Source organism: Bactrocera neohumeralis, chromosome 5, assembly GCF_024586455.1.
Source record: "Bactrocera neohumeralis isolate Rockhampton chromosome 5, APGP_CSIRO_Bneo_wtdbg2-racon-allhic-juicebox.fasta_v2, whole genome shotgun sequence".
Classification (NCBI taxonomy): Eukaryota; Metazoa; Arthropoda; class Insecta; order Diptera; family Tephritidae; genus Bactrocera; species Bactrocera neohumeralis.
This window is the reverse complement of record NC_065922.1, coordinates 5,157,990-5,178,257: the sequence shown is the minus strand read 5'-3', so window position 1 is coordinate 5,178,257 and position 20,268 is coordinate 5,157,990. Positions and strand designations below refer to the sequence as shown.

Genomic DNA, 20,268 nt, shown 5'->3' with positions numbered 1-20,268 from the left:
TATGGTGCTTGAAATGCAAGTGTTAGAAAGATGGTAAGAGAGCCCGACATCTCCTGCGAGTCTGTTCGAATGCTTTTCGTGGATATTTTGGGAATGAAACGCGTTCTTACTCGACTTGTCCCGATAAAGCGAATTTTTTTCCGAAAGAGTCCATCCCACTTGATCGTGCGAATTCCGATCCCACATTAAGGATAGAATTATAACTGGCGGTGAGATATGGGTTTATGAGTTTGATATGCAAATAAGTCAACAATCATCGGAAAAAACGAGCCGAAACCAAAAAAAAAAAACACTTCAAAGCTGCTCAAAAATCAAAGTGATGCTCATTGTTCTTATACCCTGAGCAGGGTATATTAAGTTTGCCACGAAGTTTGTAACACCCAGAAGGAAGGGTCGGAGACCTTACAAAGAATATAATAGGTCGTCAAAAAAGTCTTGCGGTATTTTCGCTAGTTGGCGCTGAAAGCGCGTAGTTCTAGTTTTATTTGTCGTATCGGGTCATGCTATACATTTTTGGATAGCTCATTTCACGCGCCAACACGTGTTTGATTGATTGTCGTTTCTTTTAAGTCATTCGTGAGTTATAGCGTCACAAACATGGAGCAAAATAAAGAGAAAATACGGTATATTTTACAGTACTACTACGATAAAAGCAAAAATGCATCTCAAGCCGCCAATAAAATTTGTGCAGTTTATGAACCCGATACAGTTTCCATTTCCACCGCACAACGATGGTTTCAACGTTTTCATTCTGGTGTAGAGGTGGTCGAAGATGCGCCACGCTCCGGAAGGCCTGTCGTCGAAAATTGCGATAAAATCGCTAAATTTGTCAAAAGAGACCGGCATAGTAGCAGCCGTAGCATCGGTCAAGAGCTGGGCATGATTCATCAAAAATTCATTTCAATTTCAATAAAAAAAAAAAAAATTTGACATGGATTACTGAACACGTAGTTACTAAAAGAAATGCACCTGTGAAGGGTATATTAGCTTCGATGCAGCCGAAGTTAACGTTTTTTTCTTGTTTTTTTTTTTTTTGATATTCGTGGATTGGTGCATGAATTTGGTCAATAAGGATTTCTATTTGGCAGTATTGAGGCGTTTGCATGAGAATATCCGCCGAAAACAGCCAGAATTATGAAAAAACTATTTATGGATTTTATACGATTATAATGCATCATCGCATCGAGCCATGATTGGGACCGAATTTAAAGCCAAAAATGCAATGCATACCATCGATCAACCATCGTATTCATCACATTTGGCCCGTGTGATTTTTTCTTGTTCCCCAAACTGAAATTGCCGCCCCGTGGAGATCGTTTTCAGTGGATCGAAGAGATAAAACAAAATTCGCTGAAGAAGCTGAAGGCCATCCCAAAAAGCCTTATGAAAAGTGTTTCCAGGACTTGAAAATTCATGCATTACATCTGGTGGGGATTACTTTTGAAGACGACAAAATAAAAATTGAATTGAATAATTAAATATTTTGCGTTTTATTTGCAATTTCTGGGTACTTTTTTGTCACGACAGCCGCTTTGTTCTTAACCTGACCTCTGTGCGCCTTTTTAGTACAGCTTCAAGCATTCACTACTACTTCTGTTCATTTTGTATTCTACTTTTAATAAATTAAATTGAATACGAAACTAATAATAATAACAATATTGCAAAGTTTTAATGCAATAATTCAATATTAATTGCAGAGCAAATTTCTTAAAAGCGTTTCTTTCATTTTTATTTGTTCTTTTAATGTAATAAGTGCTGCATTATTTACGCATATATTAGATGTAGGAGAACAGTTTTGTATGAACAGGCCGTGTAGGAAAAGGTTTTGGTTCACGCTCATACTATTTACTATGAAATAAAAACGCACAAATTTAGTGATCTCAATTGACCCTTTCTGCTACCTTTCCTATAGTTTGACACTAGTACGAGTATAAAAAGTGAAAAGTTCGCTAAGTGTAGAAAAGTGAAGATCATATAATTTTTTAATATACTTTTTATTTTTATTTTATTTATTTTAATTTAATCTCCATTTTTCTATTGCACAAATTAATGCATCTATCCACCTCTTAAAGATTATTATAATTTCAACAATAACTCTCTATTCATTCACTGCTACATTACGACGTTTCTCACATTTTAAGCCGACTTTAAACTAGATGCCTTGTAGTACGAAGGTTTAATCTCTGACCGACACTAGTCGGCATTAATAAGTGAAACCTGATGTTTGGCTATTACTTTGTTAGGCTTTTGGAAACATTTAGCACTTTCAGAGCTATACTTGTAAATTACTGGCGAAATTAGCCTAGTTCTCAGCCTCTACCTTTGGCTGGCCAGTTTCTTTCCCTGCATGGAGGGCATTTGTGTAAGTTTTTTCATAAAACAACAATTCCTGCTTCGCATATTCATATTTATGCTCGTACATATGTACTCATAAGTACATATTTGTTTGTAAATAGCGCACATCTGCTTGCTTCCCTCACCGCCTTTTGAAATTTGTTATGAGCTAAAGTTTTAAAACAAGGAAATACGCAAGTGTCGGTGTGTCTTTAATCGAAAGAGGTCAGGGTAAATGGGTTGCGTTAGTTCGCATGTGCACCAGATCCTTGTATATGCATGCAGACAAATGCATATAAGCATTATATGAGTATATATTTACACACCAAAGTGTGAGTGCGCTGACACAGAGCGCTTCTTTATGTTACTCATACGCCCAGTGGAGCTGTAGACCATTATAAGGTACGTGTGCGTGAATTGCAGCAGTTTATGAGCAACGCACACACATACATATATGTGAACAAATGTGTGCATGTGTGCATAATTGTTTATAAAAGGCGAAGTATTTATATTAGTTTTGTGTGTATGTGTGTGTAATTGCCCACTTGTCAGCATGAGAAACCGGCAGATTGCGACTGCTACATTTCGTTTGGCCGTTATCTTGCGCATCGTAGAGCAAAACGCTTGCGACAGGTACCACAGTTAAGTTTTATTTTTAAAGTTGCAAGTTCGCTAAGTAATTTTATTAAACGTGTGTCTTCCTTAACTGTTGTTGGAGTCGATTTTTGCTCTCTATGCAAAAGTTGACAATATTAAAAAAATGTATGTGTCACAAGCCTACACATGCTACATGAACATGACAAGAAAGATGAATGTTGCCGCTTTCAATTTAGGCAATCTGTGAGCATACAAGCGGAGCAAAGAAGACTTTGAAAATTTCCCACACACACACACACTCACACAATTGCAGGCGTTTTTATGAGCAAATGGAACATTTTAACATGACAGCAACAGAGGTAGGCGACAATAATAGAAACAACGCGGCATGCCAACAACCTTTTGACAACAGCTATGACAGCAGCAACAACAACGGCAACATTGACAACAATGGGCCGAATCAGTGGCAGCGGCAACAGCAGCCACTCAAAGCTATTCTCACACACGCATCCATATGTACATGCACATACTATATGTGTATGAGTGTGTAATTACGTGCATATGTGTGTCCGTGTGTGCAATCATCAAATAGCCCGCTGGAGAGTTGTGCTGAGGAGGAAATTACATGTTTGTGCCACCAATCAAAATCAAAATGGCTGGCAATGTCATGTTGGAGCATATGAAATGCATTTTGAATTGGACGAGCATTTACCAGTTGTCAGTTGACTGTTGGTCGTTGGTGAGCGTATTCTTACTTCATCCATTCATTCGCTTGACGCCGCGGCGTACGGCCAGCTGTAGCGGAGGGCCAGTTATAATGAACAATGTGGCGGTGATGAACATTGTTGACAACAAAGGTTGTCGTCGTTGTCATCGTTAACATTATTTGTTTGTCATTATTGTTGCTTTTTTGTTGCTGGTTGTACTCTAATTCCTGGTTGCGTTGTGGGAATTGAGTTGAATGCCGTTTTTTTTTTATTTGGCGTGGAGGCATATGTGCTGCAAGTGGCAATTTTATTATTGTAAATAGCAAACGTTTTTTTCATCTATTTTTTATGTTTCCTATTTTGAAGTCTGCAACATGCACTTGGCAACAGTTTAGTAGAATGTCATATGCCTGTCAAGATTTGGACAATGGTGTACATATGTATCATGATTTTGCGTGTCCCTGCTATATTTTTAGTTTACTATTTTTGGCGTATCTATGCTATAAGCGCAGCCATAAGCCTTAAGACTTAGGCCCCATATGTTGTCATTATTATATTTTCTTAATTTCTAGGCGTATACTTGAAAATACTTGCATATAATCAAAATTAATTAATTACTTTTTTAGTGCCTTACCTGTCCGTACACAATCCTCCGTTAAGCAAATATTTCGTTGAGGAAACTTCACATCTGGAAAAGAATAATGAAATATGTTAATTTTTCACTAGTTAATGTTTTTTAATCATTTAAGCTGAAGCTTGTACTATAATTAATTACTTATTTAATAAGGCAATTTTACAAAAAAAAAATTATTTCAAATGTTTATTTTTTACTGCCGGGTATATTGATTTAAAATAAAGTTTTTAAGTTTTCATGAAGAAATAAAATGCATTTGGTTTTGTTGGAACCAAAGGTCTTCTAGATCAACATCCTCCAATTCCAGTACGAAAAAGTCATTAATTATGGCTCTATGGTACGTATGTATATAGTACCCATTGACTGTAACACTTGCTCGATTTCATTTTTGAAGAAATATGGACCCATAGAGACGACGATGAAGTGACCTTTTGAGGATGTAACAGGATCTCAACAATGGCTTGTGGATTACCATCACTGTAATTGCGACAATTTTGTTTAGTAACGTGCCCATTCAAGAAAAGGTGAGGTTCCTACTGAACATTCGCAGCGCATGATGCATCGCCCAAACTGAACCATTATTTTTCTCATAATTTCACATGATTTTCAACGGACCAGTAATATTATCAGATAATTGGGGAAAATGTAACACAAATGGGAATATTTCATATCATCTGGACTTGGAGACATATCATTGAAGAATAAAACTATAAGCAATCTGAATAAAGAAACAGCGGCTACGCTGGCTAGGTCATGTCGTCCGAATGGATGAAAACACTCCAGTTCTGAAAGTGTTCGACGCAGTACCCGCCGGGGAAACAAAGGAAGAGGAAGCCTTCACTCCGTTGAAAGGAGCAGGTGGAGAAGGACCTGGCTTCGCTTGGAATCTCCAATTGGCGCCACTTGGGAGAAAAAAGAAACGACTGACGCGCTGTTGTTAACTCGGCTATAACCGCGTTAACGGTTTCTACGCCAGTAAAGAAGAAGAAGAATCTGATCAAATTCAACCCGAATATATTAACAGCGCGCATAAACTGTATCGATACCTATTTTTTCCCCAAGGTTAGTACAAAAGTTTTTTAGCGGAGGATCTCAATATTTCTCATCAATCCACTCAACACATTTCGGTTAATGTTTTGGATATGATACGTGTCAATGCTAGACTCGCCCCAAAAAATTGGATTGTTTTGGATATTATTGGGTTGGCGGATATTAAACTTGAATATTTTGCAAACACGACGACGACATAGAGAGAGGCATGGCAACGCAGCTGAGAACCCTACATTAACCAATGCATCATACTGGCGTGGGTTTGTGAACACATCCAACAATGGTGCTTGAAGAGTGAGTTGAAATCAAAAGACGTCAACCTCAAAAATCGAGATGATGCTCTTCGTTTTCTTTGATTACTGTGGTGTGGTTCAAATTCGTTCCACATGATCAAGCGGTTAATAAGAAATACTGTTCATTTTCAGGCATTTATGCGAAGCAATTTGTCGTAAACAACCGCATTTGTGGACATAAAATTCTTGAACTGACTTGTTGGCCAAACATGAAACGACACTCATCGCTCAGCTACCGAATTCCTCAAATTTGGTAGGGCCCATAAGTTCACTGAAGCTATTCGCTGATGGAAATGTATCTAAAATTTTATTAAGCGTAGCATGCTTGCATTGGCTCAAAATGATATTATTTTGAAGGTGATAACAAAGAATTTTTGTCCAGGTCAAATTTGATCAGATAGTACAAGTTCCAAAAATGCGTAATAACAGGGCAAATCAGATGACTTATAATTGTATCAGGCAGGAGCAGTCAAATTTTTCAAACTGACAAAGTTATATTTCGGAAATTGTGTTCGGAAAGGAAATTTGCAAGCAATTGAAGTAAAAAACAAGAAAATAAAAAAAATAAATTATAATATTCTTCACAAATACAAAGGAGTCCTTAGAATAACTTTATTGCGATTGTTCAGTTTGCATGGCAATTATAGGCTATAGTGGACCGATATCGGCAGTGGCGTAGCTACAACTTCGGACGCCCGGGGCCAAGGATGTTCTGCCGCCCCCTTTATCTACCTACCTACATGTTTCATGAGGTGGTTCGAACAAAAGTGAATTTTTACAAAATATCTTCGATATAAAGTATGTATATAAAATTTAGGAACTAGAAGCCACGCAAATTCTGAGGTTCCAAAATTCTCACAATACGGGTTTTGAGGAAATTGATAGTAAATTTACAGACATCTTATTAAAATCCATAGAAAAAACCCATTTTCGCCCAATATCTTGTACACTTTTGACACAATTTGCAGGAATTTTTGCCCGAATTGGAGTTTTTAAATACCATTTTTGAAAATTTGGAGAAATAAAAGTATTTGTTACATTCAAAGCATAGGGTAACTGTGAGAGTGACGCGTCGCTAGACAAAGCTAGAAAAGTGCAACTTTAAGTTCTATCACTATTTTTAACAAAGATATAAGCCAACAGATATAAGACAAATTTAAAGACTGAAGAGTATTCGAGTAAAAATTAATATTTTTCATTGTTATTCAGATTATTATATAGTGTACAACTCTTTATCTTTTATAATAAATTTTGTAAAAAAATTTGTTGAAGTATTTTTCTGAATATTAAAAAACAGCGGATATCGTTTTGTCGCCCCCAAGACGTTGCCCCCGGGGTGACGGCCCCCTTCGCCCCCCCTAGTTACGCCACTGGATATCGGCTGTTCCGACAAACGAGCAGTTTTTTGGTGAAAAAAGGACGGTTGTAAAATTACAGATCGATTTCTCAAAAAATGAGGGATTATATCGTATATATACAGACGGATAGACTAACGGACATGCCTAAATCGACTCAACTCATCAAGCTGATCATTTATAAATATATATGTATATGTACATATATATTATAGGATCTCCTACTTTTCCTTCTGGGTGTTGCGAGAAACTTAATATGCAGTGTTCAGGGTATAAAAAGAGTAGTAACGATTATTAACCTCTCCGAATTTTTCCGAAGCGATTCAATTAAAAGTGTTCATATATTTTCTAAGCTGCATATATGTATATTATTTTCACTATATCAGTGTTTTTTGTTCTGATTAAAAAAATTTTCTATAATTTTGTGGTCCTAACTTGCAACTCTCTCTTAATAAAAGTACATTTGCGTTCTCTCCATGCACCTTACTTTTTATACTGAGAGCAATTTTTCAAGCTTTTATGATAATTTATACAAATTATTTGTTGACCGAACACTCCTAACGGAATAATCCCCGCCGTGGTTAAAGTGAAGTAAATGTACGCAATCTGGCCAATCTATCCTCGAGGATTTAAATATTATGGCATAATGTGCTCTACGCAGGCTTCTGGCAGAGTAAATGACAAGCGAATGCAATTATATTCCCGCACTCGTACACGTGCACCATTATGTGATCGGACGATGTGGCAAGTGACGCCAATGGATATAAACGAGATTTTAATACTCTCTACATGAGCAAAAACAACCAGTTGGCGGCGAGGACATCAGCTGCAAGCTCATAACACACAGAGATATGGCAAGTCACAGCTTGACGCCATGGAGTCGGACAGGCATGTCAAAATCGTATATATGTATGTATAAAAGGGTAGTTTGATAAGCGAGTGACGTGCTTGAAGTTAAAGGTTCTGAAATGAGCGTGTTCATTCCAATTTCCGCATATAAGGTTATGTTAGTGACGACTATTACGATTTTTCATGAAACCTGAACATTTTAGGTTGTGGTTGATGCTATTTCATTACGATTCATAAGAGTTCTTGATAATTTTCATGGGAGAGACTAAGAATGCGGACAACAATGCGGACTTCTTTACTTAAAACCAAAGATTTTAGAAAGTTTGCAGTATAAGTAGTTAATATAAAGACGGGGTTGTCAAATAACAGTTGAAAATAAGAAGAAATACAGGAAAGGGAAATCCAAGTCGAACAAATAATAATGCCTTTGAAATGTATGAACTTACAAAACCGCCCTCGCAAATTGTCGGTCTGTCACCCGCAGTCTGTCACACACGCTTGTAATATGAAGCAGTGTCAGTCACTGTAAGTATTATATAACAATGTTACATTTAAATAAGTAAGAAAGAGCTAAATTCGAGTGTATCCGAACATTTTATACACTCACAACTTGTAAGAATCAAAGCCGGCGAAAAACCTTCAGGTCAAAATGTTATTTAGTTATATATGTAGGTCTAGGGCAAGTTTCAATAGTTGAGGCGATAATTGCATCACAAAATGAGGAATACTCATTAAATCAACTTTATTTGGTCCTTTACGAATCTGAATATAACTTAAAACTTTACGTTATTAGGAAAATACGCTCTCTCAATTTCATTAAAATAACTCCCTCATTAGCCGATATACATACATACAAGGTGCGTTCCAAAGTAAACAAGACTTTTAAAACAAAAAACAGAAAAAATGTTTTTTTCGGCAAAATCAATTTATTTTATTCAAAATAGAGTCCTTCTGCTTCAATACGGCATTTTGAATGGTCTGAAAGCATGTCGAACGAGTATTTTAGCTCGTTGGTCGGTATAGCCGCCAGTATGCCGGTGCAAGCCTTTTGAATGGCCTCTACGTCTGCACAACGCTTTCCTTTCATGGGCAAATGCATTTTTCCGAAAAGGAAGAAGTCGCACGGTGCCATATCAGGTGAATACGGGGAGTGGTTAATGGTTAAAATGTGATTTTTGGTCAAACAATCGGTCACAAGCGTCGAATAAATTTTTGATCGTCAGTCAATTTGTGCGGAGCAAACCGTGCACACACCTTTCGTAAGCCCAAATTTTCGGTCAAAATGCGATAAATCGATGTTTTGGAGATGTTCAATTCCATTTCCATGAATTTCAATAATGATTTCGGCTGATTTTTGATGAATTCACGCACAGTTTCGATGGAATTTCCGGTGATGACGGATTTTGATTGGCTCACATGTTTATCGTCATTTATGTCTTCACGACCACTTTAAAAATATTGAAACCACTCGTGCACTCTGCTACGAGATAGGCAATCATCGCCATAAACTTGTTTCATCAATTGAAACGTTTCGGTAAAAGTTTTACCAATTTTAAAACAAAATTTAATGTTGGCACTTTGTTCGAAGCTCATTTTCGCACCGATAACACAAACATACTGACACTTAAACAGCAATAACTTCATTTCTAATGGATGAAATGTCATGAAATTCTCACTGGACAATCGATAGCAGATTCTAACGCACCAATCGACATATAGATGGCGCCACCAGGGGGCGCTAGATTCAAAAAGTCTCGTTTACTTTGGAACGCACCTTGTATGTAGCATAAGTCATCATTTATATGTATTAGGTATGTGGATGCTAATAGAAGTATTGACCCGATTTAACCCTTTTGACACACGGGGATATCATATTTGTATACAAGTTCCTTGAGATAGGCCGATACTTTCGCCAAAAAGTCAGTCTGGGATTTACAAATTCGGCATGTGGGGGCTCGAATAGTTTGGTTCGATTTTGAAAAAATTTAGACTCGAGATGCCATATCTCAAAGGTTTATATTTTATATTATAATGATAATTTATGTAATATTGTTTTATCGCGTTTTTGCAAGTTTTTAAGAAAACCGTTATAGGGGAAGGGGGCTGGTTTAGGTAAGGGTGCTTTAGTGGTTTAGGAGATACGAACATTAAATGTATTAGAGGTCAAGGCCACGCAACTTTTTTACATTTTTAACCCACAGGAGTTCCTTGCTACTGCAATCCCTTGTACCAAATAACATTTTGGTATCTTAATTTAGTTTTGGCATTTTATAGGTTTATAGGTCTTCGATTAATGACTTTTTGTGGTCATGGCAGTGGTCCAACTACGTCCATCTACGAACTCATAATTGTTTTTTGCCAAAAACCAAGTACCTAGTGTACCAAGTTTCATAGACATTTTTACTCAAGTTATCGCTTACACGGATGGACAGACGGACGTATGGACAGACATTCACTCGGATTTCGAATCGTCTCGTTATTCTGATCATTTATATTTACACAATCCTATAACTATCTCCATTAATTTTAGGTTATATAAACAACCGTTAGCTGAACAAAACTATTATGCTGTAGCAACATGTTGCTAGAGTATAAAAACACAAACACACACATACATGTAAAGCGGTGGTGGGGGATACAAGCAAACTGAAGGTATAACTCATCGAAGGTGAGTTAATTGAATTGTTGTACACATACGACCTGTCATGCAAACCGTTATATATGGATGTTTACTCCTCTCGAGAGTATCGCTTTAAACGATGTTGCTCATTGAAAATCGATAAAAGCATGCCCTTACCACACCAACAATTTATCAATGCGCTGCACTAATGGACAACAAACGCTCCTCCAAGCACACATATAAGTACGCACTCCCATATGACGGCTTATGTGTACATATGTATATATATGTATACATATAGCATATACATATGCATTAAAAACTGATCGGCACACTTCAGCTCAAACGCTTACCGGATATGAAAGTGGAATATTGGTTATAAGCACCCGCACATACACACACACATGAGTAGCTTATGTATGTAAATGCTTATGTGTGCGCGTGATTGGCTTTGGCGTGTCGATGACGAGCGCCGTGATAGCAGATTGAGTGGTAGCGACGAGCGTTCCGTACATTAAAATCAAATTAACTCTGTTCAAATTGCTCGAGCGTTAGCTGAGTGTATATCTAATTACGAGTAAACATATGGAATTCGAGCAACTGCTGCGTAACAGTGAAAACGGTCAATTGCATAAGTGATTTGCTGATGACTTTGCGGAACGTTTATAGAAAACGGTTTGAAAAATCAATTTTTTAGTCTGAAAAATAAATTTTTTAGTCTGAAAAAATAGTTTTGAATGTGTAAAGAGTGTGCAACAAACAATCGATTAATAATACAGTGGCGCAGTTCTGTGACGTCAATGATATTCACTTGGGCCACTTGAGTCTTCCTCTAGTTATATACGTATTCTTCTAGCTCCCCGTTGAGGTAAAAAAATATAAATCTCCAATTATCATTCCCCACCAATTTACTTGGTTAAAACGTCTGAAACAATAAAATTAAATGTTAAAGGAGCTTGAAATTTTCCTTCCATGGTTGAAAATATATTGGCGATAATCTCTGAGGTAATAAAAAATGTAATAGATGACAAATCAGGGAACAAAATGTTGCCAGAGGAGTGAACCAAGGATTCCACAACAAAAGTTGCCCATAAAAGTTTTGTTTTATATGTTGGTAGTCGAAAAAGTAGCAAATTTCTTCATTATTTTCTATAATTTTTGAACAGTTGTAACTTGTTTTCAACTTCTCCGAATTTAAGTTTTGGTTAAATGAAACTTAAAATCTCACCTTTTCAATACGATATGGTATGACAAAATGTGAAGGGTAGCACTGGAGATATACGACTGCAACGACATTTTCTGACAAAATACGAAAAGACTTTTTCGACTACCAAATATTATTATTAATTGTAAGTCATAGTTGTTGCTGACGGTTAGTTCTTTAAAATTACCATAAAATTATCAGCGCTTTCACTTGACACGTAGAACTAAATACATGCATACAAATGCACCTGCATGCAAGTCTCTACTTCGCAGCGCTCTGCAAAAGACATTAAGGCAGATGTAAAGGAAATGGAATTTCACTCGATTTTCCGGCAAACTTAGCCAGTCACGTTCACTCTTTATTGTACCCAGCGCTGCTTTGATCAAAAAGTTATTTTACTTTTTTAGATTCGCTCGAGAAAAGGCTTGGTGACGAACAATGCACTTAAAGAATCCAAGAACTCAAAGGTTCTTACGATTGTTTTCTTATGTAAATTGCTGTGCGCGAGAAACTTTGCTAATTTCCGTTTTTGAGAGAGTAAGAAACACCACTCTCTCCTCTTGTCACTTCCAAACTTTATGAGGGGACAATGGTCTTAAGAGAGAAGAGAAGTAGTGATGTTAATAAGGGTAAGTGACCACCAAAGACGTCAAGTCAAGGTAACTGGACTGTATGGGTGAAAAAATAAAAAGCGCAGCGATTTGTTTGAAGTAAAGGCAATTATTGATTTCAGTGGTGCTAATTATCTTTTTGACAATTTTAAATTTCTTTCCTCTCGGTTATTGCTTTCTTCTCTGATAAAAGTTATTACTTATAAAAAGTTCTTGGCTGTACAAAAGCTGTTATATATTCGCTTCCGTTAAAATTGATTAAGCGATATGAACTCTCTTGAAGCAATATTCGTCAGAAAATAAACACACACACATGTATACATATATATGTATATATATATGTATGTATGCATATTTATAAAATGGAAAATGGCAGTGTTTCCATTGCGAACTGTTTGTTTGCTACGCGCTCACAGCTTGGCTGTTTGCCTACCTGTTGGGCGCGTGCGACGCCTGTTGCATGTGTCGTCATCAGCCCTTGTCAGCTAAGCACAAGCGCCAACGAAATGAGAAGCGGCTATAACAATGGAAGAAGGTGCGGATATTAAGTATACGCTTCACTGGCTACCGCAAATGTCTATATGTTTAGGCGTCGCCTGGCTGACGGTCCCTTGCTTGCTTGCTTAGTTGCTTGCAGTTTGCCTATGCATATCTGGGGCTGTGTGTATGTATGCTGGTATATTTGAGGTTTGGTGATAAACCGATTTTGTAGCATATAATAGAATTGAGTTGAATGGAATGGAATAGAATGAAATGGAAAGGAAAGGAATGCAATTACAACAAATTGAAATGTTTTTCGATTTTATTGAGCACTGACCCAGTTACTTCTCCGACTGTCATCTGTGTTTATTGGTATATATGTGTGTATGAATGAAGTGCAATTTGAATGTTTTCAAGTGTGAAGAGTAACAAAATAGTGACAATATCAGTTAAAGGTGACCTTAGTATGTATCTAGATGATATTGACCAGTTGAAAACATTTGCTGTAAAGCGGAAAACTGTTCAATGCAATGTTTTCGAAAAATATAACTAGACAATTTTGATCGTCACATATTTTAATCAGTTAAACCGGTCAAGTGCCTTAGATACTTAATTTTTTGAAATTTGAAAGAAAAAACAAGAAATGTCGCAGTGGAAAGAAATCGTTATGACCGACCGCAACACGTGTGGGATGGGTTAGATACCGAGAACTGAAGAGGGAAGCGAGACGCATTTGCAAACAGAAAAAGAGAGAGGCCAAAATGCGTGAGTATGAAGAGCTTGACAAATTGGCCGACAGGGGTAATGCTTGGAAATTCTACGAAAAATGCGGCGACTAACAGAAGGTTTCAAGACCGGAGCAGAGGTGATCTAGTGACTGATGCCCAGAGCATACCAAAATTATGGAGGGAACACTTCTCCAGCCTGCTGAACGGCAGTAAAAGCATAACACCAGGAGACGTCAAGTCCAATTCCTCAAAAGATGACGATAGAGCAGACGTTCCATTGCCCGACCATGAAGAAGTTCGAATAGCAATTACCCGTCTGAAGAACAACAAAGCGGTGGGGCCGATAGACTGCCGTCCGAGCTATTCAAACACGGCGGCGAAGAACTTTCAAGTTACGTTGTTTGTTAATAACAGTTTTTTTTAGTTGAAATAGGGTTACTTAAGAAGGAAAAAAGATCTGTTATGAAAATATTTATATTGACCTTGATTGATCAATTTGTATGTCAGCTATATAATATAGTGGTTCAATCGGCACAATGTTGTGAAAAGAGTTTGTTAATAAATTACATTGTTATTATTATTTATTGTTAAATAATAAAATAATTTTAAAATAAATTTTCCTTACATTAACTCAGTTTTTATCAAACTGACCTAATAGCTACATATATGTTTTAGTGATTCGATATTAGCGGTTCCGACAAATGAGTATCTCTGTGTCCATAAAACTTTAGATTCCCCTCTCGAAAACTAAGGGACTAGTTTGGATATATACAGAAAGACAAATGGACAGACGGATATATCTAAATCGACTGAGCTTGTTATGCTATTTGTTTATATTTTTGTAGCTATTTTCCTTCTGGATGTTGCAAACTTCTTGGCAAACTTTGTGTATCCTATTTACGGTAAAAATACAAGGGTTGCCATCTACCGAGATCAGACGGAACTACTCACGAAAGTAATGAAATTTTGACTTAGATCTTTATTGAAATTAAGAGGATCCTTCTTTGAAGTTAGAATATTTTTAAGTTAAGAGTTGCCACCTGTATATAAAAAATCCTTTAATGATTACATAAAAAGTGCATTATATAAAATCAATAAATTCTTACGATAATGTTCAATGTAATGCGTTTAATAATAATATTTAGTAAATTTGAAGAAGATAAAAAGTTGACTCTCAAAAATTTAAAGGTCTAAGCGAAGCGGGAGGAGCATTATACGTATACATACTTACTTAAGTCTATATAATATATAAATTATGTTTATATTATCTAACAGCCGCCGAATTTGTTTATATCCAACACGCAAATGCCGTTCGCCATAAATTGGCTGTTTATTATCGGTTTGATGTCTGTCATATACATTTTACGCATTTGTTATATACAAATAGGAACATATGTGCGTAGATAAACACACATAAGTACATATATATGGACCTAAAAGCTTATTAATCTTTGCTTTGATATACTTTGATTATTCTACATTTAATTTGGGTACTTATATGTAAGTATATGTATATATATATATACTGTATAGTATATACATATACATGTGGTTTATGATCGAGGACCGAGGCAATGTTCCGTCATTTATTGGTGACATATAAACACAATGTATATCATAGATTTGCGATTCGTCTATATCTATGTCCAAGCCCACTGATTACACATATTGATTGATGAGAATGGCTGAAATGTCGACCGATGAGATAGTCCACAAACAAGATAAATTTGGTTTACCCCTTTGTTGCAGATAACTTATCTTAATAGCTTGATAGGAATAAGCGTGTGTGTTTAGTTCACTGTCAGCTTTTATTAATTATTAAAATTTTATATGATAAGGGTTATTGAACTATGATTCTTGAATTTTTCTTTATTGCTCTTTTTAAAAAGTACACGAAAATATAAAAAAAAAAAGATCTTAAAACTGGTTACCGAACTGCAAAGGGGAAGCTACTGCACTAATATTGTCATTCGTATTCCGCGCAATAGCAGATATTTGTAATTGGAACTACATAATATGCATAAATTTCTTTAAATTAGGTTATATAAAACATAGATATGATATTTAGTTCCACTAAAACTTAAACTCTTTGTTATCTATTGACTAAAAACCGTCAAAAACTACAAGCATCTCTAGCAGAAGTAAAATCGATTTTTCCCAAGAAAAATTCACTTCGCGCGTTGCAGTATTATCTACGCTTAAATGTTATAAATCCATTATCATGTTATAAATTCTCGATTTTTGTGTCTTAGATGACACCCGTGGTCGTGCAATTCCTGCTTTAATCAAAAATATCGTACACTCGATACATTAAAGTAAGACTATGGCGGATACATGGCGTATACGCAACATTTATAAGCACATGAGACCCCAACAAGTGCGCATACATTTAACGTATGTGTATGCAGGTGCAAACGCAAATAGTTTTTATACATTTATAAACATAAACAACATGAATTTATTTGTTATGATTAGCATTATCTTCAAAAGCCGCCCCTCAACGCCACTTACCTTTAGGTTCCGTGTCCTTACTACTGCTACTGACGCTCACCGCCGTGCCTGCCATGGGCAACGAATGACAACGATTACTGCTCGCAAAGTAGATCGCCAAGGCGCCGATCGCAGCGCCAAGCACCGTGAAGGCCGCAGCCAAAATAAGCAAACGCCGCCGCTGCGTTGGCTCCTTGGTCAACCAGTCGCTGTGCTGGTGGGGATGGTTGCGGTGGCTGAGATGCATCGGTGCTGTGGTGCTCTGATAGGGCGAGGGTACGTTGCGCTGTAGCGCTGTGCGTGCTGCGCCACTGCCGATGCCGCCGCCTAAACTTGCGCCCATATTTGTACCACCAACGTCGCGACCGCCACCGCTGTCACTACCTAAGTAGACGACCATGGGCAATTTGACGTGCGGTCCGTTGTTCGCGGCACTGTTGTTCAGGTTTCGACTATTCTGCTGCAGGCTCAATAGTTTGTCGTCCGACAGTGCTGTTGTGGCGACGCCGCTGCTGTCCTCCAACAGTGGCGAGTTGGCCGCCGTGGCACCGCTGTCATCCATGCTGCTGCCGGTGCTTAGGCCGAAGATGTGCGGTGTGCGCAGATAACCGTTATTCAGTAATTTATTTGTGTCTGGCATTGCGGCGTCTTGTAGCTGTGTTCTGCCAGAGCCGGTTGGCTAAAGTTATCCTACGGCGTCTCTTGCACAATATTTCACTCCAAAGCGAGATTTGTTTTGGTTCTAATTATTTGGAACTTTCACAGCTGCGCTCATTTGTTGCTAATTATCTTAATCACTGTTCGGTATCAGGAGAGCGCTGTTATTTTTGATTTATCGAACGGGTGATTTATTACAACTGCGCTTTTTTAGTTCACTCGCTTCTACAAATAAATATATTTACTCTTTTTGACATAACTCAGATATGATTAAACACAATATATTTTCGGGTTTATGCCTTAAATTGTTCACTTCTACACCTATGTACCATAAGACATACACGAAAGTAAATGTTTTGATGAGTTTGCGTGTTTTTAATGTTTATGATTTCGAATTACGAACGATTGTTTTTGTAATTAATACTTTGAGGTTGTAATTAATTATTATAATTTGCTTGCAAATTACCATATTGACAAATACATGTGCACACATGGATTGATTGATCGTTTCACATGCTGACTGTGCTTCTTTGAAAGCTGTCAACTTTAACCCCCAAGTCTTATAATATTATGATTAATGTTTCTTAAGTAAATAACAAAAGAATTTTGATTGTAGCCAATCAGTGTTTTTTAACTCTGTTTTATGAATTCAAAAAACTCCAAATCATGTAATAAAAATATTTTTTTTTAATTTTAAAGTTCATTATACGAGTACCTCAATAATACGCTTGCTTTTTTTAAGATTTTTTGAATAAATTATTTTCGAGAATAGTCATTAAAGTTTTTTATGAATTTACTACTTTTCCCGCGGCTATGTAGGAATTTAATCCCTTGAATAAATATCGAAGATTATCAACAATGATAACTAAATACATAGTAGGAGTGCTAATACCATACCGCGATGATCAATTAATTAACGCTTTTTTGTTTTGTAACATTTTTGAACTTTTCGACAAACAATCATAACTGTAGAGATATTTTTTTCCATTTTTAAAATTTTTTCAACAACGTAATTTGAATAACTATTTCTTGAATTGAAATTTATTTCATCGAATATAATTTTGCAATAAAATATTTTGAGATCCAAATAATAAACGAATAACTGTGTCAATTTTCACGTCTTTCCGTGCTGTAGTTCGGACGTTCTGTAGGTATATAACGAAATAGCGTTTCATTTTTATGAGCAAAAATTAGTAAGACTTTGTTCATAATTTTAAAAATCTTAATTTATTATTCAAAATCTATGTCGTCCCACTCAAAGTAATCCTCCATTAGCCCCAATACACTTGTGCCAACATATTTTTCCAATCCTCGAAACAGTTGTTTCGGTTCATTCCCGAAATGACCTTCAATGCGCGTGGCGACTTACGTTCTTCAATTGTCTCAAAACGAGCAGTCGTTTGAGTTTGCCGAATAGCTAGGTTTGGCTAGAGTTGGTTAAAAATTTGGCGAAAAACTCGCTAAGGTTTAATGCAGTATGCGAGGATGCATTATCGTGGTGCAAAAACCCAGAGTTGTCGGCCCATAATTCCGGCCTCTTTTCACGAATAGCTTGGCGTAAGCGACGCAAAACACTCAAAGAGTATTCCTTCTTGACAGTTTCGCCGGTCGGAAGGAATTCGGAGTCGCCACACCTCGATAGTCGAGTCAACATAGCCTCGGCTTTTGACTTGCTTTGACGTGGTTTTTTCGGCGTCAGCTCACCTTTCCCACATTATTCGAACGATTGATCGTCTATTTCAGGGGCGTAAGCATAGATCCAAGACTCATCGCCAGTAATAATACGTTTCTTGTCATCCTTGTAGTTGTTTTACAGACGTTAAAGTGACAGTTTTTCGAAAAAATTAAGCAATTTTGGAACCAATCGTGTTTTCACTTTTCTTAGGCCTAAATAATCTTTTAAAATGGTTTTTACTGATCATTCCGATATTCCAACGATGCCAGTAAGATCTCAGACTGTCAATCGTCGATTTCTAGCACCAATTCAATAATTTTATTGACGTCTTGATCATCAGTTGATGTTGTTGTCCGTGCTAGCCGCGTTCTCGACCCTCTGTGAAAAATTTTTACCAGTCAAAAACACTTGCTCGCGACAAAGAATTATCACTGAAGGCCTTTTCCAACATTCTAAACGTTTCGGCACCAGAAATTTGATTCCGCTCTTCTTTGTTGAATAATTTCACTCATCGCCGAATGCACTATACATATGTGCTTCAGAAAGACAAGCTTATACTAAAAACTAATTATTATTTTTAATATGACATTTGACACAATTATCAACGACAGTCATACCAGTCTACAAAATTTTAGTCTAAAAGTCTTACTATTTTTTACCCAATTAACAAATTTTAAGAACAGTGGGCCATAATTGTACAACAAGTAAAAAGTTGGTGCTTGAGACATTGAAATTTCAAAAAAAAAAAAACATAATCATAAATCATAATTTATAAATTGATTTCAAACCTACATATATTCGTGATTAGTTGAATATTTTTATAAAATCCAATTAATAAATATATATTGCTGGCATGACTCTTAATTACGATATTGAAGTCATATCTAACATGTGTGTGTATAACCAAGTTTCGAACATTTTTTACATTTTAATGCACTGATTTTGTAGTTCACTTTATCCAAGCAAGCACGAAAAAAGTATGGAACTCAATAAAGGAATTCACTATTTATTCCCTCGCCATATATCTTCTCTTTCTTATTCTTTTTACTACATAATTCACTTCCCTTTTACTCAACTTATTCCAATGAATTTCCCTGTCGTTGACACATCCATTTTAGTGCTCTGCAAGTTTATGTCGATTGAACACATTGTTGTAAGTTTGTGCTAGGTGACGGCAACAAATTGCTTTTGGTAAAAAGTGCTATTGTGACGTCAGTTATTTTCATTCTTTCTCTGAGCTCTGATGTGAGCAAAACTAAAGCAATTCTATGCAATACACATCGCAACAAGTAAATTAGAATATCTTACAAGATATTAAAGTGAAAAGAAATATTATATAATCCATTTTGGTAAAATTTTCGGAACGAAAGAAGCGCTAGCAGAGCTCATATGAACTGTTGAACGAACCAATATGAATCATAAGATGATTGACGCAAAGCTTAGTACAATTCATAATAACATTTCAACCAAGCAATTGAAAGAAATAAAAAATTTCGTTGAAAAATATCACTTATGACTCAAAAATATTTGTTTGCGGTTAAAAAATGCATAAAGCAACTCAAAAGCTCCACTTTTAATAGTTAAACTGACAGTAAGATAACATTTTATGCTCGATTTTTAAGCAGCGATCAGGGTCGACTTGTCGGCACAAAATTAGAATCGTATTGCTTAAAAACCCACTGAAATACTAGAAGCCAAACACGTTAAGCGATATAAAGTAGATTTTCGAAAATTGCAAAAAATACAAAATGCAAACAATATGTTGTCACAAATTTAAAAAAAGCCAAAAGAAGCCACAAAGAGTTTTTGTGTTCATTTGCTCATTTGGTGGGCGCGTGTGTGCGTGTGCATTTCAGAACTTGTTTCCAGTTGCAAAATACTCGTACATATAAAATACCGGCTGGAACTCGCTGTTTCGCTTAGCTGCCGGCACACATGTTCTTTTTGTTTTTAGTTACTTCATATCAGCCGCTTCAGTAAATCT

At 36.4% G+C, this 20,268-nt stretch overlaps 1 protein-coding gene across 5 annotated transcripts in view; it reads right to left on the bottom strand.

Moving 5' to 3' along the window:
* The window catches only part of LOC126760705 (neprilysin-1), a 35,759-nt gene that overhangs the window by 5,348 nt on the left and 10,143 nt on the right, over positions 1–20,268 (bottom strand). For 4 of the 5 annotated variants that reach the window (XM_050476540.1, XM_050476541.1, XM_050476545.1 and 1 more), the window contains exons 2-3: positions 15,974–16,834; positions 4,273–4,326 (exon numbers count right to left, since the gene is read on the bottom strand). In XM_050476540.1, coding sequence (XP_050332497.1) covers positions 4,273–4,326; positions 15,974–16,592 — 673 coding nt within the window. In that variant the 5' untranslated portion in view covers positions 16,593–16,834. Of the gene's footprint in view, positions 1–4,272; positions 4,327–15,973; positions 16,931–20,268 lie in introns of all 5 variants that reach the window. The other variant, XM_050476544.1, reaches the window with a different exon arrangement.